A 24,691-nucleotide genomic window follows, 5' to 3' on the forward strand; every position below is an offset into this window, starting at 1 on the left:
CCTGCCACCTAAGTGGCTCTGCAGAATCAGCTATCTGAGCCCTTATCAGACCACACAGGCCTCCTTCCTTCAATCTAGTTCCTATTCAACTTGGGGCATCTTTTCTCTTTTGCCTTCTTCTTTCCTTCTCCTTCCGTCTTTTGACCCTCTTCTCACTCTCCATGCCTCTGTCCTCCATCATTCAATCAAATGAATACCAATGTAGATCTCTATTGACGTATCGAAGGGGTAAAATAGCCAAAGGGGAATGGATCTCATCAAATTGATAGGGAATAAAAATGTTAGTCTATGTGCTGTGTTTAGTTGTTGGGCTTGATTCTCCGGCTGTTGTTTGCACATGCAGTTATGTCTGTTTGTGCGTGTATCAGCCAGCAGTGTGGACTCTCTGATAAGGGGACAGATTTAGACTGGATTGTCTGGCAGAGCGAAAGCTATCTGTAATGAAAAACAATGAACCTGACCTTCATGGATGTAGGTCTCTTTGAGGGAATGTACTTATTAGCGTACTTGTAGAGGTTATTGCTGTGTAAATTGTTCAAGAATGTGAGTGTGTCTTTTTGTATATGGTGTGTAGACTGTTTTGGAATGGACACAATACACTGACAAAAGCTCAACAGTTTTGGTTACATGGCATAGCAGTAGAGTTGCTAAACGTACCTCTATGTCGGTTAGTTGTTTTGTCAAACATTAGCATGGCATCTTCTACCTAAGGGAAAATGCGAACACATTAGATTCACCAACATGGATAAAAAAAATTACATTGTAAGCACAACACACTGTATTTACATTTCCCTATATTGTTGAAATGCTTGTCAGTATTCTTACAGATGTGATAGAAAATTTCTCATTATTTTCAATAAATCCTTACCAGTCTTGGTAATGGCACCGTATAAACTAACAGCGTTAGGTAACTCAGTTTGGTTTTTTTCCATTAATGGAGTAATCTAATTATTTTTCGCGTAGTTGAAACTCTGTGATTGTTATTGTACGTTAAATGCAATGTGTTACAATTACTTTATTAATTCACGACTACTGCGTAATCCCGCTCAACAAAAAGGGCTCATCATTTCTCTTAATGCTCCTTGCTCCTCAAAAATATTGACCGTGACCTGGAAGTTGTTGGACGCCACCATATTAAGGAGTGTATCAAATGTCTTAAACGCACATCGAGGCGCGAGGACCAAGCATCAGGAGCCTCTACGGGCGAGCCTTAATCGGACATCCGATGCATGCGGAAGTCCCGCAGCTCTTCAATGGTGACATATGAAAACAGGCATGTACCAGCAGGACTGTCAACTATGCACGCCTTCAAATTAAACACAGTGGAACCTCAAGTTCCACATTGCGCCTTTTTATGTACAATTTGAGTTAGATCCAAACTGTGCATAGAAAATTACTTCTATTTATGTACTATTTTTGATATATGGCCGATCTTGGCTGGATCTATGTTGTAATTTTTCTTGCCCTGCGAAACCACCCGCTCTCATTCATCTGAATGGACCCATTCTTTTAAAAGGACGCGGCAACGTCCGCGCTGCTTGGGTACATTTTTACCACAAGCTTCCTATTTCATCCACAGATACAAATGAAGTAGTAAATATGGTTAAGTATTGTTGTATAATAAAATATATTTGTACTGAAAATATAAATATACTGTATTGTAATGTCTTGGCAGCGGCCAGCGGGTGATTGTGTCTCATTGACGGTCACGACGCGCATTTGTGTACCTGTACATACTAGTGGTGCACTGCAACGAATCATCTTTGACCCATGATTGGTAAGGATCAAGCATCACGGTTCAGGACGGGCACAATCCGCAGAATGGTTGGTGAAAAAAACTGTGCGCGTTCACATTAAGGCAACGTGATTAGTCTGCATTCAGAAAAGGAAGTTGAAAAACCTTGGGACGTAGAAAGAAGTAACTAACCTATTCTGACAAAGTAAGGAACAGAAAGTACAGATATCGGTTTTCAAACGTAAGGAGCAAAAGTAAAAAGACGTTAGAAATGCACAGCACAGATACCTGAAAAATCTATTTGAGTACAGTAATAAAGTATAAGTTGAGTTACAAGTTGAATATAATAAGAATATAAACATTCAATAGTCTTGAGTGTGACCGAATGTCATTAATGTGGGTTTCATATTTGTCAGAAATACAGTTGGCAGGTGAGCGCAAAATAAAGTAGAGCGACAGAAGGAGCTCAGGTGCTCATTACAAACAAATCCCTTGCACAGCAGACGGCCAAAGACAGCTGGGGGTGTGTTATGCAGGTAGGACTAAATGAATAATAAAAAGTGTAACCCATCAAGAGATTTATAAGATGTATAAACTATTTCCTCAACTTTCTGTCTGTCACTGCTCTCATATGCATGGGAAAAGTAATTATGGCCGATTGACAATGGCGGGTAATACAGTAAACCTAATAAAAGGCCTGTCAATGCTGAAAAATACCATTGAGGTCTTTAGATTTACGTGTTCATTGCAACACTTATTTGGGACTAAAATCTGATATATGGGACTTTACACAGGAGGAGGGATGCACAAACTTTTTTTGCGTTTTTATTTTACTAGATGTAAAACGAAAAAACGAAAAAAAATAGTTTATTTCTATTAAGTACAATTAGACTGGACGGTTGTATTGTTACGATTGATTTTATGAAAAATGTCTTTAAATACTTAAAAAGACCATCCCATCCACCTGCTGCAACATGACTTGTTCAGATGCTAACATGCCGCCAACGCGCTGCAAATGGTAACTTCAAAATAAAGGCCTTCCAAACAATAAACGGGCATTAACGCAAAAGCATTGGATGGGTTTTATTTTGAAGTTGCATATGGCGACATATTCCCGTAATAATTGTTATGGTTGACTTGACTTTACTCCGCGAACGCGGTTTATAGCAACGAGTGCTGTCGTACTACTTTTCAAAGGCAGAATCTACAAACTTATCAATGATTCTGACAGACTGACACAGTTGAAGTTCCTACCGATCTACCCGCGCTTACTGTGAATTCCTCGTTGGTGGGAAATAATTGCAGTCCCCCTATCACGAGTGGGGTTCAGAGGGTTAGGGCACACGGACTGATTGGGACCACGTGGGTCAGCCGGAATTACCGTCCAAAAGTTATAGATGGATAGACGATGCCCTGCTCTGTTGAGCTCGACTAAAGTTGTAAACTGAAAACAAACACCAGCATTTTTCTTATATATTTAACAATCGAAGAGAATTCTCATTGTCTTTCGTTTGAGTTCAGTTTTTAACTTCAGTTTCATGTTGTTTCTTTCTGTGCCTCATTAAGTTATTGAGTCCACCTGTGCTTGTCATCCTGGTCCCTCGTGCTGGCCAACAAGCTCCCTCCTACCCTCTGTGTCTTCTCCAGGTGTTTCTCGTTGTATCGTCAACTTTCCTGTATTTAGTTCCCGGCTTTATTTCAGTCTGTCATTTGTCATTAGTCTGTTGTCAAAGTCAGCTCAAGTCCTGTCCTAGTGTTTGTTTGGTTTTCTTTTGATCCTTGTTGTTTTGGTAATTATTCTAGTGCCTTGTTGGCCTTTTTATTTTATTTTCATTAAATACCGTATCGGCCCGAATATAAGACAGCCCTGATTATAAGACGACCCCCTCTTTTTCAAGACTTAAGTTTGAAAAAAGTTTTTTTGAACACCAAATTAATTTTTATACAGAAAATAATTACAGTACATCTGAAACAAATGATTATAACAATATATTTGAGAGAAAAGGCATGTTATTTTGCCTCATTCAAATCTTAATACCTCAACATTAAAATATGTAAACTAAAGTGCAATCACATTCGTAAATGAATGGCTTCTGGTTTTTGAAATGTAAATAAACCAATCTATTGTGATCAAACAACAAAATTGCAATAACTGCATTAACCATCAAAGTGAAGTCTAACTAACTGTAGTCTTGAAACAAATCTGAATATGGAAAATCATTGCAATAAAATAATGCAAACTGGTTTAACTTGAGAGTAGCTGAGATCTATCATGACAGAACATTACTCCTCACAAACAATTATCTGCCTCGCTGTGCTCAGTGTCGCTGTCCTTAATCCCATCCTCTGGCTCCCCCCATATCACGTCATCCTCACGTGACAGGGGTTGCTTTGGCCTGCGCAGTCAAGTTCAGCATTCGCTTCAATGATATTTGGCACTATCAAGCGTCATGAATGGGTATAATGTCTAGACCCCGAATATAAGACTACCCCCACTTATTCAGTCTTATTTCAATGCAAAAAACACCGTCTTATATTCGGGCCAATACGGTACTTTAGACTGCACTTGATTTTTGTCTCCTGCTTTTGGGTCCTCCTCTACGCATATCGTGACAACGAACCAACCACAAAATGGACCCAGTAAGACAGGCATCACCATGTGCTTTTTGTTTTCTCTGTGAAGAGCTGGGCCGTAACACCGTAACCCTTGCAGTCATGAGGGAAGCTCTTTGGACACTGGACCATCGGAGTGTCCTCCAGCCACTCTATCAACCTGAGCCTGTTCCAGTACTGGCAGCGCATGATCACCCGAGCCTGTTCCAACACCTGAGCCTAGCTGGCTTCCGGGACGGCCACCGGACTGGTCCAGACAGCGACCTCTGGTCTGGTGTCCAGGAAGCCTGCCTGATTGGCCGGCAATGGTCCCGCCTCCTGCCCCCCCCTCTGTCTAGCCCCCCCCCCCTTTTTTTTTTTGCGCCTTTTTTGTTGGACGTCTGGAATCTGTGCTTCAAGTGGGGGGTACTGTCATAGTCTTTCTTTTGAGTTTGTTTTTTTACTTTAGTTTCATGTTTTTCCATGTGTTCCTTTCTGTCTCATTAAGTTGAGTCAACCTGTGCTTGTCATCCCGGTCCCTTGTGTTAGCCAACCATCTACCCTCTGTGTCTTGTCCAGGTGTTCCTCATATCGTCAACTTGTCCGTATTTAGTTCCCCGCTTTCTTTTAGTCCTTTTTGGTTTGTTGTCAAAGTCAGCTCAAGTCCTGTCCTAGCGTTATTGCATATCATGACAAGAATTGTATTTTTAATTTGTATTTTAGTATGACATATGATTTATGAAAATGTACACTGCTTGGGAATAGTTTACACAAAAAAATAAGAACAATGAATTTGAGCAACATCCGTGCTATGGTAACTCCTCCAGGCGTAGTTGTTCTTATTGCATTAGTGACAACGGCACACAACTTCAGAAGATTCGAAGATTCTATCCCAAAAAAATATTTTTTTTTTAAATTAATCAATTTCCCCAGTCAACGGAACAGTCCAACCGAAAGATTTTTTTTTTTTTAACCAGTACAGTAATGTGTAATACCATGGCTAAAACATGAATCACTGACCGTGCACGTATCCACCGAGCAGAACTATCGCTTCCAAATCTCTCCAACTCCTTTGACGTATTGGAGCCATTCCATCCTTTTGATGCCATCCCCACCTCCCGTCTCAGGCGCTGGCATCATTTCATCTCTTTCTCCAGCAACCACTGCTGTCTTTCCAGGCTTGACAATCCTATGCTGCCTTGCGCTCTCCTCTGGACTCGGCCAGATAAGAAGGTAATTCATCATGGTACTGAAGGGTACACACGCTCACACATTTGCAAACATGCACACACAGCGGCTGGTCTTATCAACGCGTCCCAAGAATTGGAGTGAGCTCACGCCAGTTCTCAGTCTGAAAGTGACCAGAGCCTCAGAGCAACCAGATCACTATGACAATACAATACAATACAATTTTATTTATATAGCGCATTTCACAACAGCTACAGCTATCACAAAGCACTTTACATACAACAACAATGTTCAAATTAACCCCACAAATGATACGAGACAAATTAATATACAGTATTTCCAATCATCCTTCTGTGTCTGCACTCTCAGTCTGCAATTTATACTTCTATTATTGGAAGAAGGAGAGAGAATGGTTTAACCAAACCCACAATGAGTCAGGAAGGCCTTTATAAATGCAAATTGCCCCTTGTCTGCCTTTATCTACTGAGACAATGCTGAAAAATAGCTGGCTGGACTGTTAAAAGTGATACCACTTCTACTTAATTTTATTCTTTTCTGCTGCCTTATTTGCAATGCACAAAAAGGATGTACATAGAAAGTTCAATTCAAGCAGCATAATAAAATTAAATCAAGTGGAATTGTGGCATATTTCAGCTGACATAGTCATTAAAGTGTCGCTGCTATAATTAAGAATGAAGAGGAAATGATGAAGATAGTGATGATCATTGTTGTACAGAACTGTCAAATTATTGTGTTGGAAAAAAATAGAGCGAGCGGTTATTCACTACACAAAGAACACAAAGCATCAGCGGACACAAAATGTTCTATAATTTTAAACCTGTTATGCTGCAGAGAAAGATATCAATCCTTCATCATTCCCTGCGGTGGGAACGTCATGATGAACAAAAACAATTAAACTGGCATTTCACAGAACCACACAGTCCCATAGCTCTCATTCACTCGAGGAAGGCCACAATGGTTTTGTGATGCTGATAACACAAAAAACAGCACACAGCACTGAGACACCATGAATGAATTGACAATTAAGAATTAAAACATCTTTAACATTGTCATCAACAACGTCTTACCAATAGCCTGAATACGTCTGAGCTTAAAAAGTAAGGTGAGGCACAGCAGTATCTGTCAATCTACGTACAAACATTGACTATTTTTTGGGCAACTGTTTATGAGAGAAAAAAAAAGATAATGAGGAAAAATAGTAATAAATAAAATCATGAAAATTAAACAACGAGAATCCGACATTGCTTTTAATTGTGGTTTAACATAATTATTTTGAAAAATAAACTCAGGCAACAGACCTTAAGAAAAAATGAATGTACCTCTAGTGAAAATATTGAAACTAATTTGACCATAGGGACATGCTCAACCAATGTGTGTCCTCTAATTAGCATCACAGGTGTCTTCCAATTTGTAAGCAATCAGTCGGCTTATTTAAAGGGTGACAAGTATAGTCGCTGTGTTGTTTGGTAATATGACACAAACACACTAAATATGGACCGCAGGAAGAGAAGGAGAAAGTTGTCTGAGGAAATTAGAAAGAAAATTCTAGACAAGCACGTTAAAGAGACAAGACCATCTCCGACCAGCTTGATGTTGGCAACTACAGTTGCACAAATTATTCAGAAAATTATGACCCACAGGAATGTAGCCAACCTTCCTGAAGTGACTATTAGACTATTCTGAAGTGGCCTTCTACTAGCTCTATTCCTAATGAACATCTGTGGAAAGAGCTGAAACATGCCGTCTGGAGAACGCACCCTTCAAACCTGAGACAACTGGAGAGTGAGCCACAATACCTGCTGAGGTGCAGAAGTCTCATTGAAAGCCATTTGATTCAAGTAATTGCCTCAAAAGGTAGTGCAATTAAATATTAAGTTAAGGGTAGCATAATTTTTGTCCAGGTCTCTTTCATGAGTTTGTTTTTAAAAGTAATTCTGCGGAACCTCAGTCATCAGTAAGTAATAATAATTGTTTATTTCTTTAACCTTTCATTAACAGAGTTTTTTTGTCTGGAGTTTAGCTGTAGAACCTTTTCAGAAGCCCCATCCAGCTTTAATAACAACTGCACAAACTAAATATCTCAGACAAGCTTGGAAAAACAAAGTGTGGTTGTCACTTTCAGTCGGACTGATTCCATTAAGCCTTAGGCTGGAAAAGTGAACTGTGACACAAACAGTTATTTGTCCAAAAAATGGCTCTGCTTTTGAGGTGTTATAACTTTGTCATTTCTGATTGTTTTTTTCAGGGAGACCAGAGCTACGCGTACATATATAGTTTATTATTATTATTTTATTTTATTTTATTTTTTTTATGCCCTCTATGGACAATAATAGCTGTGGTAAGCTGATAGCAAAACTAACTATGTTATATATATATATATATATATATATATATATATATATATATATATATATATATGAAAAATTCTAATTAGAATATTTCATATGGGCTAATTAGAGCTTTGAATAAGTCAAAAAGTCATAACAACATTTTTTTTAAATGTCCCTATTTTTGACAATGTCAGTTTTACATCAAATTTGTCCCAAAATAACTCTGCTTATGAAGTGTTAAAACCAAGTCATTTCTAATTTAAAAAAAAATATATATATATATATATATATATTTTTTTTTTTTTACTTACAACCACTCAAAATGTTCGGGGGGATCTTAGCTATCAATACATATATAGTTTTTTGTTATTTTTTTAAATGCCATTAATGGACAACAAAAGTAACAGTGTTATGACCGTAACTTGACATATGTCCTATATTGTATATCGTGTGTATATCAGAGTGTCAAAATGTTATACAAGGTAATTAGAACCTTGAAAATTTCACAACTATGAAAACATTTAAATGAACAGAATTTATATGAATAAAACAACAAACAACTACTGAACAAACTAGTACAGTTTGACTCTTCAAATCTGCGCACAGCCGCAATACCACGCACATGCCTACGTTGGTCTCCCCCTGCATGCCTGGAGCTTTCACGGTATTGTTCTCCGGATTCCATGCATACGACGTGGCGGCGTCACACATGCAGTGCCCAAATCTTCAATCCGTATTTCGCCGGTTTGGAGGACATGTACTGCTTGAATGAGCAGCGACCCCGAAATTAGACGAGCTGCTCATCCACGCAAACGTCCCGGCCGAGGTTGAAAATTTTTTTGCAGCCGGCTGTTCCACTTTGTCCAAAGCTCCGCAATTGGGGACATCTTCGAAGCATAAATCAGCTTCTTCCTCCCTCCATAATGGAGGGCCGAGCTTCCTCGAGTGAGTAATACCTCGCCATCGCTGAGTGTCAGTTCCAAGAAGTAACGTAAGATGAGCAGTTCAACATATATACTGACATGGAAATTATTTGATCCAATAGGAAGACAAAAAAATTCTAACTCAAGAGTTGAGATTCAAACAACAAGAGCATTTTCTTAAATGATAAACCCTCCCACACGTAAAGACTCGTAAAGGCGGATCTCTCGACCAATGAAAGTGTTGGATTTCAAATAATATTTGCACTGCAATGCAATGCATCCATCCAAAGCACTGCAATGCACGCGTGCACGCACGTGCACCTACGTGCACGCACGCTTGCATTGTATGCATGCATAACTCAAGGCGTACAAGGAAATCATGCAAAAAAATCGTGGGAAACGCGCGTTGACGTGTAGCGCGCGTGCACGCGCACGCATGTGCACTTTCATTGTGCGTGCGCACACACACACACACACCTCCTCTGGCAATGTAAGCAGATTTTATGGTATTTCTTTTACATGCAGCAATAGTAACTTCAATGAAGAGCCCTTACTTGAACCAGGAAAATCATTAATTAGTCTCTGGCGCCACCTGGTGGTTTAGAGGCGTAACCTCACAAATGTATTTTTCCCCATGTAATTCAGACGCCTGTGAAGGGATTTGTTCGGTTATCGCGGGGAATGCATTACAAAACATCAAGTTTACAGTATATTGAAAATTGGTGTTTATAATGGGAGTCAATGTGCCAAAAAATGGACATTTGGGTGAATAAAGGGCTAAAAATGTGTACTCCAAATGCAGTGGTGTAGAGATTACAGCTTGGTGCCATTTTGAACCTTGATGTATTTTAACATCCTGTGTGAAATTTCAGCTCCGTAGAGTGTTTTTTCTATGCTTTTTCTTTTATGTTAACACATGAAAGACATCAAAGAGCCAAAAAATGGACAAATACGTCATGAGGGTTAAGCTTGCTACACAATTACGAACAGAGCCAAATGTGATTCACATGTAGGTTTTCTGTTGCAGACATCTTACTAAGATACTTCCGTTTGCGTCACTTCCGTTTGCGTTTCTCCTGCCACGTCAGAGTTTGGACGTGGATGGTATCGATTGCACTTCTGCACTTTCGCCTTCGAATCTACCTCACCTGCGCGTTGCGTTTTTACTCTTTTTAATTTTTGGAGACTATTTTTATCTTATTTTTTATTTATTTAAATTTTTGTTAATCTCTGGGTCGCTTGATCTCGCGGACTAGCATACAGCTAGCGTGAGACGGAAACGGGCTAGCTCGGGGCTAGCTTGGAGCTAGCGTATAAAATGCCTTCAGACGACAGCGACGAACACAATGGCCTGCTGGAGAAGGCAAATAAGACAATCTCTGACCTAAGAAGGGATATTCGTCGTCTCTCAGAGGAGCTCCATGAGAAGGAATCGGTCATCTCTTGCTTCGCGACCCGTTTCCCCGAACTCTCCGCGGTGGTCATGAGAAGGCGCGCTCGTGAAATCCTGTCGGCGACAATGACGGCTGAGGCGGCTGGCCTCTCGGACACGGCGAAGTGGGATCCAATTGCCTGCCCGGGGCCATCTTGCTCGACACCGTTGCAGAGTGACACCTGGGTCAAGGTGGTGTCCCGCGGCCGGAGGGCCGGGGAGCAACCCCACCGCCCCCAACTGGTCCTGGGGAATCGGTTCGCCGCCCTGGCGAGTGAGTCTCCTGTTCCCATCACTGCACTACAGCAGTCAGAGACACCGACTGCTGCGTCCGACGCTGGGGCTGTGCTCCCAGGGGCTCCCTCGGACTCCCCGCCACCCACGGCGACGACCTCGGCCGGGAACCCCATGTTGGGCGGGTCCGCCGGTGACACGGCCGTCCACTCACGCGTCGGGCTGCTCCGGGACGCGGTGTCCCGGTACAAGGGTGGTCGTCATCACCAGCATCATCGGCGACACTCATCGGTGTCATCCACCGTCTTCACTCGGCCTCGGCGGAGCCATCCTGGACAGTGGGGTCGTGAATCTTCCGCCGGTGGTGAGTCCCTTGGCGTTCCCTCCTCACGTCACCCACCGACCACCGTTATAACAGCACCATTAGACGTACTCACTATCCCGGCTGCGTCACCCGCTGTTTTCCCGGAGCGAAAGTCATGGACATAGTTAACATCCTGCCGGGTGTTCTTGACTCTCTGCCATCATCCATTACCCGGCTCATCGTTCACGTTGGGACAAACGAGACAATACGCCGACAGTCTGAGCAGACGAAGGGAGACTTTCACGCCCTCTTTGCCTTGTTAAGAACCTGCGGTCTCTCGGTCTGGGTGAGTGGCATTTTGCTGGCATTGTCTCGCGGAGCCGAGCGCTTCAGCCGCCTTTTAAGCTTGAACACGTGGCTCCTACGCACTTGTGGCCACCTTGACTTTGCTTTTATTGACAACTTTAACCTATTCTGGAATCGCCCGTCTTTTTACCAGCCGGATGGTGTTCATCCGAACTCTCTTGGTAGCAAGATTTTAGCCGCTAACATCCACCATGTCGTAACCAATTCCACTCCCAGCTGACTCTTGTTTACCAATCATATTTCTTCTTCTACTCATAAACGCTGCAATGACAATGTCACTACCATCACTTACAGGCCAATACCAGCTGCTCACAGTACCACCACCCTCACTAGCTCCCCCCTGCAGGCCCTCATTATCATTACCACTATCGGACAATTTTCCCATTGAAACCATCACCGGCAGACGCTTCCCTTGCACACACAAACAACGTGGTTTTAACAGTGGTAATCTAGTATATGTTAATACTGCTCATTCGTACCACCATGAGCGCACGTCCAGCACAATAATTAATCTGGCCGTGCTGAACGTGCGCTCCCTTTTAAACAAAACTTTTATCATAAACGACCTGATTTTAGACAATAATTTACATGGTATACTTTTGTCTGAGACATGGCTTGGTACAGATGCTCCAGTTGCTCTCAACGAGGCTTGCCCACCGAATTTTAACTTTTTATTTTCTACAAGGGATGGCAAAAGAGGAAGCGGGACTGCATCAATTTTTATTAATACTCTTTTATCAAAGGAGATCATTTTTAGCAGCTATTTATCGTTTGAACACCATGCCTTTGTTTTTAGCAGTCCCCCTATTCTCTGCATTACCGTCTATAGACCTCCCCATCATTCCACTTCTTTTATTACAGAATTTTCAGAATTCTTATCCATTTTATATTCCAGTTATAACAGGATATTAATAACTGGCGATTTTAATATACACATGGACAACATCTCGGACCCACTATCCAGAGATTTTTCAAACCTTTTAAACTGCTTGGATTTTAAACAGCACGTCTTGCAGCCAACTCACAACAGAGGACACACCCTGGATTTGGTTATAACCTATGGCTTGTCTGCTGGTGTGTCCTCTGTTGTTGACTTGGCAGTGTCAGACCACTACTGTGTCTATTTTAACATCGCCAGTTTTAACCATCTAGCAGTCCCGGTCAGAACAGTGAAGAAACGCTACCTATCTTCTGAGGTGGCAGCAAATTTTATCGAGATCTTAAAAAACACTCCTGCTGACATTTTACCTGCACCCTGTGATCTTATTGTTGACAATTTTAACCTACATCTTAAATCATCATTAGATTCAGTAGCTCCACTTTTAATTAAAACAACAAAAACAAAGACTGTACCCCCGTGGAGAAACAATGCTATCAAAATATCAAAGAGAAAATGCAGGAGTGCAGAGAGGAGGTGGAGAAAAAGTAAACTTACAGTACACTATGAAATTTTATGCGAACAACTGAAATCTTACAATAAAACAGTAAAACTGGCAAGATCTTCCTATTTCTCAAACCTCATTACAGTCAATAAAAACAACCCCAGGGTTCTCTTCTCCACCTTTGAACTTTTAACTAGTTCTGATTTTAATAAGTCCCCACAGAGACCAACAGATGCTCTCTGTGAGGACTTTGCAGACCACTTCAGAAGTAAAATCGATGACATAAGATCCAGTCTTTTAGCCCGTCAAAACACAAGCTTTAATAAACCCGGACAATCATATTTACATGAGGAAACACTGGAAAGTTTTGCCCTGGTTGATGCAAGGACACTTGTTCGAGTTTTCTCCCAGGTAAACCCAACAACCTGCCTTTTGGATCCAATTCCCACATTTCTTTTTAAGACATTTTATGGATTTTTTGAAGAACAAATTTTAAATATAGTCAATTGCTCTCTTCAGACAGGCGTCTTCCCCGCTGCCTTTAAAACGGCGGTGGTGAAGCCCCTTCTGAAGAAGAGCGGTTCTGACCCGAGCGTTTTTAATAACTACAGACCCGTATCCAACTTACCGTTTTTAAGTAAGATTTTAGAAAAACTGGTTTTCATCCAGTTGAATCATTTTTTAAATACAAATAATATTTTGGAGAAATATCAATCTGGTTTTAGGATGAACCACAGTACGGAGACTGCTCTTTTAAGGATCTTAAATGATATTAGGTGCACTGCAGACGTGAGAAAACTCACAGTCTTGGTGCTACTGGATCTAAGCGCTGCTTTTGATACAGTAGATCACCAAATTTTATTAAATAGACTTAAAAATCTAGTGGGCATCTCTGGTACTGTTTTTGACTGGTTTTATTCCTATCTCACAGACCGATATTTCTTTGTAAGTATGGATACTTGTTCCTCTAAAACTCATGAAATTAAATGTGGGGTTCCTCAAGGTTCGATTTTAGGCCCCTTACTTTTTAATCTTTATATGCTTCCCCTCGGGGATGTCATCAGGGGACACGGCATCAGCTTTCACAGCTATGCTGATGACACGCAGCTGTATATTGCCGTGTCTCCTGATGACACAGGACCCATTGATACCCTTTTAAATTGCATTTTAGATATCAAGTCATGGATGGCAGATAATTTCCTACAGCTCAATGAGGACAAGACTGAGGTTTTAGTTATCGGTCCCGAAGGTCAGAGAGAGAAGCTTTTACCAAAACTACACATTTTTAATCCCTCACACTGTGTGAAGAACCTTGGCGTCATTTTTGACTCTGAGCTCAGTTTTATTCCTCATATTAAAAATGTAACCAAGATTGGTTTTTATCACCTTAAGAATATCGCCAGAGTCCGCCCGTTTCTCTCTCAGGCTAACACGGAAGTGCTGATGCATGCCTTTATTTCCTGTCGTTTAGATTACTGTAATGCCCTGCTCTCTGGCCTCCCGAAAAAGAGCATTTCACCACTGCAACTACTGCAGAATTCAGCCGCTCGGGTGCTGACGAGAACCAGAGGGCGGGACCACATTACGCCAGTTTTGAAATTGCTGCATTGGCTCCCTGTGTGTTTCAGGATCGATTTTAAAGTACTTTTATTAGTTTATAAATGTGTTAATGGTCTTGGGCCATCTTATTTATCTGATTTGCTTTTATCATACCAGCCCTCGCGGATCCTGAGGTCCTCTGGCGCCGGCCTTTTATTTATTCCAAGGGTGAGGACCAAAATGCATGGCGAGGCTGCATTCAGCCATTTTGGTCCTCACCTTTGGAATAGCCTGCCAGAGGATGTCAGGTCTGCAGAGACTGTTGATATTTTTAAGAGGAAGCTCAAGACACACCTTTTTAGTTTGGCTTTCAACAACTTTTAAATAATTTATCTTTTCTTTTGATTGAAGATAATTCTATGTTTTGCTTTGAATGTTTTAAAGCACTTTGAGTTGCATTTTTATGTATGAAAAGTGCTATATAAATAAAATGTGATTGATTGATTGACTAAAAATGTGAAGGAAGGCTGACATGGGCACCCTTGTTCGGGTCACTAACAATGAAATAGAATACAAAATATGAAATATAAGGCATTTCATAACAGCTACAGCTTTAACAAAGCACTTTACATGAACAAAATAGCAAATAATAAAACAACAAAGACAGTGAAAGAATTAAATGAAAACATAAATTATTATATACAGCAGACAGCGCAAAACAGCAGAAAAGTGTCAGTCTCACGTCGGGTCAAAAGCCAAAGAATAAAAATGTGTCTTCAAATGAGTGTTAAAAACGGACAGTGCGGGGGCTTGCCTAACATGTAAAGGAAGGTCATTGTGAGAGCCAATGATTTGAAGTATGTAGTATCTCAACTCTGTCGTCATAAAGATTTATTGCGCATGTGCAGCTGAACTGACGTTGTGCAGCAGTTACAGTAGACGGTTTGTGCTGGTAGTCACAGAAGCAAAACAGCTTTTGACCGTGCTCATAGTTGAAGTACCTGTTATCCCCCTGCTGTACTGAATGGCATTGATCACTCTGTTGGATTACAAAACCTTCAATATAAGAAGACAAAAAAGGTTCTTTGAGTCCGTGTGAGTAATTGAATGAAATTCAAAATCATGGATAAGAAGATGTGCTGCTATGGACGAGTCAGAACTACCTTCGACTACACACTGAAGCTAATGGTAAAACAGAATTTCTGCCATTACAGTCATTCCAGACAGAAGGACCGACAACAGAAAAGGCTTGATCCCCTCTGAGGCTCAGCTTAGTCCTCGGCACCTCCAGTAGAGCCTGGTCCGAAGACCTGAGGCACCAGGAAGGTGCGTAGAGGTGGAGGAGCTCAGAGAGGTACGCCGGGGCGAGGCCATTTGAAGACTAATAAACAAATAGAAGCACCTTAAAATGAACCCTAAAGTGAAGGAAGGCCAGAATTGGGGTTACGTACTCCCTCTTCCGAGTTCCAGTTAGGAAGCGAGCAGCAGCATTTTGGACCAACTGGAGACACTTGAGGGAGGACTGGCCGACTCCAAAATAAAGTGCATTACAGTAATCTACCTGATCTGTAACAAAGGCATGGATTACTGTTTCTAAGCGCTGTTGAGAAAGGAGGGGCTTTACCTTAACCAGCTGCCTAAGATGAAAGAAGCTGGATCGAACAACAGCACTGATTTGCCGGTCCAATTTAATTAAAGCCACTGTCCAATTTCAAACTCAAGTTCAAGACTGGTGCTTTTGACATGGGCCACGGGGCCCAGGTCAACAGGGTGGAATGTAGAAGAGCCACTGGGAGCGAACACCATAACTTGTGTTTTCCTTTCGTTGAAGTTGAAGAAATTCTATGACATCAAGGCTTTGATTTCCTCGAGACAGGGCAAAAGTGGTATTAAGCAGAAAACGTCTTTTTTGCACAGCATGAAATAGATTTGACAGTCACCTGCGTAGCTGTGGAAGGAAATGTCATGTTTTGGAAGGATGGAAGCCAGTGGCAGCAAATACAATGAGAACAGTAAGGGCCCCATAATAGAACCTTGTGGAACACCACATGACAGAGGGGCAGAGCGGGACTCAGAGCAACCATGGCTAACAGAATAAGTTCTGCCAGCCAAATAGGATCCAAACCACAGATTCAGACTGAATAATATCCTAATAAATAAAGACAGGGCGGCACGGTGGTCGACTGGTTAGCACGTTCGCCTCACAGTTCAGAGGTCGTGGGTTCGATCCCGGCTCCGGCCTCCCTGTGTGGAGTTTGCATGTTCTCCCCGTGCCTGCTTGGGTTTTCTCCGGGCACTCCGGTTTCCTCCCACATTCCAAAAACATGCATGGTAAGTTGATTGGATACTCTAAATTGCCCCTAGGTGTGATTGTGAGTGCGGATGTTTGTCTCTGTGTGCCCTGCGATTGGCTGGCAACCAGTTCAGGGTGTCCCCCGCCTACTGCCCAAAGACTGCTGGGATAGGCTCCAGCACGCCCCGCGAGGAGCCTCCTTGTGAGGAGAAGCGGTACAGATAATGGATGGATGGATAAAGACAGTACTTTCCCTCCTCATTCCCCCAAGGGCAACCAAGGCAAATTATTAGTCCAAACAGCATACTCTTGCAAAAACTGGTAAAGAAAATTAAAAACATAAGGCTGACATCACTCTCTTAAACACATCAGGACTATATCAAGCACTCAATGTTAATTCCAACGGCTCACTGTGGCGGTCGAATTGCATCAGCGTTTTCTCCAGGTCAGAATTTTTATTTTTACTTATTTGAGTGGGAATGTGATTGGAAAACACACTTAATCCTTGTGTTTTGTTAAACGTCCCTGCAGTATGAAATATTCATTATGTTCAACATTACAGTTTGGTTCGGCTGAGGGGCAATGACCAATCACAGGTCAGATTTTGAAAACAGGTCAGCAGTGATAGGTCGTTGTGAGCAGTTGTGATGTCATTTTCAGTCAACAGAAGACAAAATGGCCGCCCCCAGAGATGGCTAAAAACGAGTGCATTTTGCTACTTAACTTCCATCGACCCATTATCGATACCGCTTATCCTCACAAGGGTCGCGGGTCGTGCTGGAGCCTATCCCAGCTGTCCTCGGGCAGTAGGCGGGGGATGCCCTGAATTGGTTGCCAGCCAATCGCAGGGCACACAGAGACAAACATCCGCACTCACAATCACACCTAGGGGCAATTTTAGAGAGTCCAATCAACTTACAGGAAACCGGAGCACCCGGAGAAAACCTACGCAGGCACAAGGAGAACATGCAAACTCCACACAGGGAAGCCGGAGCCGGGATCGAACCCACGACTTCTGAACTGTGAGGCGGACGTGCTAACCAGTCGACCACTGTGCCGCCGCTACTTAACTTATATTCCACAAACGCAAAATTAATCAGAATGCGAGAATGTGTTCCAACTAGTTGAACTAGGCATTCAAACTAGATGCCTGAGCCACCTCATCTGGCTCACCCCTGTTTATAGATATTAAATCTGAGCTTCTATGAGGAAAGGCTTATCACCACCGTAAAAAAAATCCAAAATGTTGGGCGATTGCTTTTATATTTTTAAAGTTACATAATTAGGCATGTACATATGAATTTTGGTGATGATCGGTCATAGTTTTTGAACATTTAACGACACAAAGCTTTTTTAGACTCCCTTGACAGCCCGCCTGAGGCAGCGAGCCCAGCAGCTGTTCGAGTTATTGAATGCTGAGTTATTAACAGAGGAATGGGCAGCTTTCCATTTAAATAGATGTTTTTTCTGTTGATGAACAACATTAGAGTGTGACAAAATTATACTTGTAAAAATAAATGTTGGAATTAATGGCAAGGGGAGTCAAATGGCAATGAATGTGAAACATGTAGAACTGGGAGCGCAGCCAGGCCGCCACTGTAGGGTCGCTTCATGCTTCACAATGCAAACTGATCGCCTGAGGAAGTGGAATGTTCCATTCATTACTGCACATTCATTCATTACTGCTTCTGACAGGAAAGAGACTGAGCCACAATTTACTGCTTTCAACCTGTTTTAAGGTGGTTACAGTTTCAAGCGAAATTGTAACTCACCACTGGCAAACAGTGGCATCTTACAGAAATTTCTGACAAAATAGGTGAATTTAAGCAAAATGGAAACCTGTTGCAATTTATTTTTTCACTTCACTTTTTGTTTTCGGCTACATTGCAGTATATCGTACTTCAAGAATAAGACAACTGCAAACACAGTAAAAGCCTTATAGCACCACAAATACTTGATAACATAATGAAAAAATCTAGAATGCCAACTGGTCTACAGTATATACAGACAGACAGCACATTATGATACTGTACAATTTGTAACCCGATCACTTTATCTGATGGAAAGGTGATATGGCCTTAAAATTAAATTCCTGATTTTCATTTCACACAAATCCAAATTCAGATTTATTATACTCCCTCACCACCCCAGTTTTAGAAAAAGCAAATGACGATGATGTTATTCAAAAACTGTTTCGCTTTTTTATTTTTCCTTCCTCATTTTTAATTTCCCTTGATACCAAATAAGCTTGGAAACATTTTCTTTCCAGCAATGTCTTTTTCCAAGCATCAACCTCTACAGAAACAATCTAAATATATATTTGTTCCCGACAAATAATGACACGTTTCCAACAACACCAAGCTTCTTCAAGGCAGCGCAACATATTTGCCACTTGAAAGCACATACTGCAGGTCAAAACTTTCCTCCATATTGATTTTGTGATGTATCATGGGGCGCAATGCCTTGGCAACGTTGAGCATAACTGTCTCCTTTCTTGTTAAACACAAAACAATGTGAAAATTATTTTAAAAAATATACACACGTACGTTGTCAGTTTCTTAGAAGACAACTCACTAGTCCTATTTTTACACCCAAAAAGTGTTCATGACAACTCGGTGTGAGGTTTGAAATCGAATGAAACTGCCCACGATATCCTAGAACACAGTGTATTGAGAGGTAGCTAACCAGGGAGCCACTGCGGTTATAAAAACTCTGCAGGGACACAAAGAGGCTGGCCGTACATGAGCTCAGCACACAAGGCCAAGGCTCCTTAAGGCACAGTCCCTTGGTGAATGTCTCTAACTATTGTGGTCACCACAGTGCATGGTTGGTTTAAGTTTTTTTATTTTTTTTATTATCGAGCTGGTACTGGTGGGGATAATGTTTCAGTTGATTGGTGTTAATGCACAGATAATTAACAAGGATAGTACCCTAAAGGAAAATATTAGGAAGCTTGATTAGATAAAAATAAACAGCCTTCTTTGGCATGAGGTAAAGGGTCAGGAACAAACTGCCCAACAGTTTACTGCCAAGCATTTAACGAAAAAAGTATCAGTATTTCTAACGGTGTGGGAATGTATTAAGCAAGGAATTACTGTTAGTGACCACATTAAAATGTAGTCAAAAAGCATGACCCTTTCAAAATGTTATTACATCTATTATTATAATTCGGTAAAAACCTGTCATGAAAGTTTTTTATGAATTAATTGATTCATTTAATCAGCACAACAACTTCTGTTTTCACTTTTATCGCTCACCAGTTTCCAACAGATATATTTTTTCAAATACATTTTATAACACAAAATTGCTTTGTTGGAGATGGCAACTTTTGTAGCCAAACCACTTCCATCAACCAGTGGTTGTCAAACATTTTGGGGCAAGGGCAGCAAAAACAGGATTTTCATTATTTTCTTGAAATTACTTTCCAGGACTTTCCCAGGACCTTTTCATCTGCTACAATAAGAGTCAACTTATCACAACATACACTAATAAATCGCCGCCCCCCCCCCCCCCCCCCCCCAAATTTGAAGAAGTGTTATTTCCTACAATTGTACCTTATATATTTATTTACATTTATCCAGACTGCTTCAATGCTTATTCCTCTCCCTCTATCTCTCTTGCACTTGCTCCACAAAACAATTTTTATGTTCAATAAAGCACCAAAACAATTTCCTTTCGTTCATCTATTTACAGTTTACTTAGGGTAGTTTATTTTGTGTAGCTGACACCTGCATTCTTAAAGTCATCATCATGTCATGTCATCTTCCAAACCGCTTATCCTATACAGGGTTGCGGGGAGTTGCTGGAGCCTATCCCAGCCGTCAATGGGCGAAGGCAGACTACACCCCGAACTGGTCGCCAGCCAGTCGCAGGGCACAGCATTCTTAAAGTAAAAATCAAAATCACTGCAAAAATAAACATAAATATCAAAATGAAATCCTATCCTGCAGTGCGAAACAGTCAGAAAACAAAGCAATGGCATTTAAATTTAAATGTTCTTTAAAAAAAAAAATTGTATAATAATTACATAAAGAAGTACTTGCAAGTATTTATTTCTCAACAATAAGCTTTATTAAAATATAGAATATCTGCTCTAGGGTTAGGGTTCGGCAAACCTGAGTCTGGCCATGGAGCCATATCCCCTCACGGACTTATTATATCAGTCCTTTTCAAGGGCTGCACTGTTGTGTGGTGAAGCTCGTCGCCTAATTTGCCTCATGTAACAACGAGAGACAGAGGTTCTGGAACGCTACTGTGTAGCTAGCTGCGTTCGGCATTGTTTGGGGAACAAAGCGTCTACCGGTGTTTAAGGTAAATCAAAGTTTTAAAAAATCGATCTGTGCGACCTCTTTCTTTGAAAATATCCCATGTTATACATGACATGGAGACCTGCGGCTATTAATACGAAGCGAAGTACAAATGTGTTTTTATGGTTAAATTTAGCTGTTGCGACTTTTAATCAGGTGCGTTTTGCAATCTGGAAATTACGGTCGTCAATATTGCAATACAGCATTACATTTGTGGTTCACATAAAAAAGTTACATTATTGTTGATGGTATGATATCACAAAGCCATTATACTGATGTCGTAAAGTGGTTAAAAAGCCACTTTTTGGAGCTGTAATTGAGCATGCTAATGCTTTCAAATGAGCTGATCGAAGACTCAGAGCCTATCAAATCCAGTGTCAAAAGGCTCGCAGAGGGTCAGGAGATGAAATTGTTTTGTTCTGGTTCACAGAAACCAACTTACTGAAAGTGACAGATGTGTCTGTTAACTTTCATGTACTCATGTTGTAAGAGCCTCTTTCAACAGCAGTAACCATGGCTGGGATCAGAGTTGATAAGCAGCCCTCTAACCTAACTTGTCATTTTGTCAGCTGCTAAGAGAGAGGTAGGAGTCTTTGTAGCCTAATGCCGCCAAATAATGTTACCAATGGCACAGAAAAAGTGTTACAAATCATGCAGTCATCCATTTTCTACCCATTCTCCTGTTCAGAGTTGCAGGGAAATAGGGGCACCAATAGCCCACTGTTGGTGAAAGGTGACTACAACCTGGAGTGGTCACCAATCAATCCCGGGGAACAAACAAAGAGACAGATAATCACTGGCAGATTCTTAACCACGAAAATGGAATTAATAATAGCATGAGGTTGTTTTTAATGACTGGCCGGCATTTGACAAATTTGGCTGGAAGATTGGGAACAAAATGAAAAAAATAAAAGACCTAGCTTAACCAATGCATGGTTTATGTATGTACGGTGGGAAATGAAATGGTTAAGGCTGGAAAACAAACACACACCACCAGAAAGAATCCAAACAAAAGCTAATATTTTTAATATGAGTTAAATGAACAAACTATACACAAGGCTTCAAAAAAGCGGTTTCACATTGGAATTTGCGGGTCAACATATGCATTTTGCGCCTCTTGAATACACACTGAATAGCAAAACAGAGAGTAAAATGCTGAGACAACTCTTAAAAGAAAGTATCAGAAGACGAAGAACCACCGAGACTGTTCCAAAAACGCTTTGCGGGGCTCACATCACCTACTGCGGGTAGCCGACGGTCGAGGAAAGCTGTGTGCTTTTTACGCAGAAGCAGTTAAGCTAGCAACAGATTTGTGTAGCTACTAGTGTGTCTAAACACGTTCTGGGGTCGCTCCTAAATAAGCTACATTTATTGACAAGTGTCATGAAGGGATGATGTACAAAAGACAAGGAAACTATGCTAAATGCTAAACTGACCTAAGATTGGCACGGCTAGAATGTTTAACACAATTAACAGCTTGAACCGTGTTAAAGCGGAGAACATCCAAATCTGAACAGCAAAATAGCAGGGGGGTTAAGTGTCTGGATTCTGGAGAGAAAATCACACATATAACACTGAACTGGGACCGGAAATGAATTAACTTCTTTTATGGTGTATGTCAGCCAGGAGGAGCAGCCTAAGGTTAAAAGTATATTAATATAGTGTGAAATATTTTTAATTTATCAGTAATAGAATCTGTTCAGGTATATACATATACACTTACAGTTCAAAATCGTTGTGTATATGCAGTAAATATCGAATTTTTCAACCTAGATATGCGGCTTATATATGTTTATTTTTATTATTTCTATAAAAATAGAGTGGATGCAGTTTATATAAAGGTGTGGCTTATAGTCCAGAAAATACGGTAGCCCATTTATGTTAAGTGAAATCCACAAAATACTCAATACTTATTTTAAATTAAAATAATTTTTGTAAGTCAAAAAGGGTGTCTTTTATTTTTTATAAAACAACCTTTAGTCCTAAAAGCTGAATGTAATGTGTAATCAAATTTATTTACTTTTTAAAATGAAGTAGTCGGTAGGGTTTGGAACCGGGAGTCGGGAACCAAGTGGAACCGGGACTAGCACTTCGGTTCTCCCGGAATCGTTCAGTTTTTAAAATGTCGGTGCCACATTTCAATTCCTAATCCGTTTTGCGGAGAAAGCTGCCCAAAACAAACAGAGAAACCGCGCCGCCGAGCAGCAAGTGCTGAGTCTGCTGATATCAAACAGACAGCAACAGCAACGACGAGGACTACAGGATAATGCTCACGGGGTGTGATAATTATTCATAATTATCACACCCCGTGAGCATTATCTGTTCAACTCAGGTCAAAAGTGTGGCTGCGCTTCATAAAAAAAACAAAAAAACAGACCAAGCTGCTCAGTGCAACATGCAAAAACATAATCTCGTGCAAAGTGTAAGTATTCTGCAAATATGTAACAGACAGCAAGTAGTTGTTCGTTTTCCAGCAAGTTACTTATTTATTTTCCACACACTTCCGCCTCTAATCCTATTCCCAGCCACAACACAGACGAGGTTGCACGTCTAATATGATTAAACACCTCCGCTTACATGGGGTAGATTTGTTAGAGTGTTTGGTCTTTGACTCTTTGCGTCGACCTACTAGTTTCTGAAATTACTTCCTTCCCGTCGAGACTTCCTACAATGCTTAGTGTGCTTGCGTACGCATACTCACAACGCCGACAGTGAGTCAGAATCGGGTAAGTATACAAAATAAATATGTCTAATGTCCACATGGAGCACAAGTTTTTCTTTTTATTTGCACACTTGGCTTGCCCATGGGTGTTATTTAAGTAGCATGCTATTAAGCTGCATTATTGTATTGTATTTTCTTGAGGTGCTCCAAAATGAAGCTCTCTTGTGGATAATTCAAGGTCATAGGTTTGATATTAATTTATTTATCAAAAATATCCATTGAGAAAATAATATGAAAATTCATAAAAAGTAGAAAAGTTCACAAATATTTGAGTCTATTGATTTATGCCTCCATGGCCTATAGATGTATTGACTACACAGCCATCATATCAGTGTGAAGAATAGAGTGATCAAATTTCAATTGAAATAAAAGGAAAATTCATAAACAGTAGAAAAGTTCATTAAACAAATATTTGAAAAAAAAAATATTAGAATTGAGAATCGTTAGGAACCAGAATCGAATTGAGGAACCGAAATCGGAGTCGCTCAAATTCAACCGATGCCCAATCCTAGTAGTCAGTCAATTAACTAAATTACTTTTTAAAGCTAGTAATAAGTAAAGTAACTAAGGCTAGGTTCACACTGCAGGCAAATGCGACCCAGATCGGATTTTTTGCCCATGTGCGACCTGACCTGTATCTGATTTTATGACAGTCTGAACGGCTCAATTCCGATTTTTTCAAATGCGGCCTGGGTCGTAGTAATTCAGCCACGGCTCAGATAGATTCATTTTTTTACGCACGGGTAAGACGTGACGTCATCGTTAGTGATGTCTCCATGGAATGAGATATTAAAGCCTCGCCTCATAATTTCCCCCAAATACTGTATTTATTACTACCTGCGACCTAATCGCTTGACTGTATAAATGCCCCGACACATTGGACCACATTTATACAACGTCGGGTGTGATGTCGTCTTCGTCGTTCTTCTGCGCATGCGGGCCACTTTGACGACGCATGTGTTCATACAGCAGACAAGATCGAGGTCGCATTCATAATGTAATATGAACGCTTACACAAAAAAAAAAAATCGGATTTTTTCAAAAAATGCGAATTGAGCATGAAAGACCTGGGACCTTAAGACTTTACATAAAGACCACAGGTCTTAATGCTCAATTCAATTTTTTTGTGTTAAGCGTTCATATTATATTAGAAATGCAACCTCCGTCTTTCTCGTGCTGTGAACACATGTATCTCCAAAGTCACCCGCATGCACAGAAGAAGAGACGCCGATACTCACGACGTAGTGTTTACGTAAAATAATGTGGTCCAAGCATTTCTACAGTGAAGTGATTTGGTAGGAGTTGGCAAAATGTATCTTTGTA

The 24,691-nt window shown here is 40.8% G+C and overlaps 1 protein-coding gene across 2 annotated transcripts in view; it reads right to left on the reverse strand.

The window, feature by feature from the left end:
- Positions 1 to 24,691, reverse strand: part of LOC147145354 (RNA-binding protein Musashi homolog 2-like) — a 160,644-nt gene that overhangs the window by 68,970 nt on the left and 66,983 nt on the right. Inside the window, exon 7 of one of the 2 annotated variants that reach the window (XM_086036065.1) lies at positions 658 to 706. The exons of the other annotated variant lie outside the window; for it this stretch is intronic. Within the exon in view, the coding sequence (XP_085892191.1) occupies positions 658 to 706 (49 nt within the window). The remainder of the gene's footprint in view (positions 1 to 657; positions 707 to 24,691) is intronic. 2 annotated transcript variants of the gene reach the window in all.

This window comes from Filicampus tigris, chromosome 7, assembly GCF_054856515.1.
Source record: "Filicampus tigris isolate MCC_2025a chromosome 7, RoL_Ftig_1.0, whole genome shotgun sequence".
Classification (NCBI taxonomy): Eukaryota; Metazoa; Chordata; class Actinopteri; order Syngnathiformes; family Syngnathidae; genus Filicampus; species Filicampus tigris.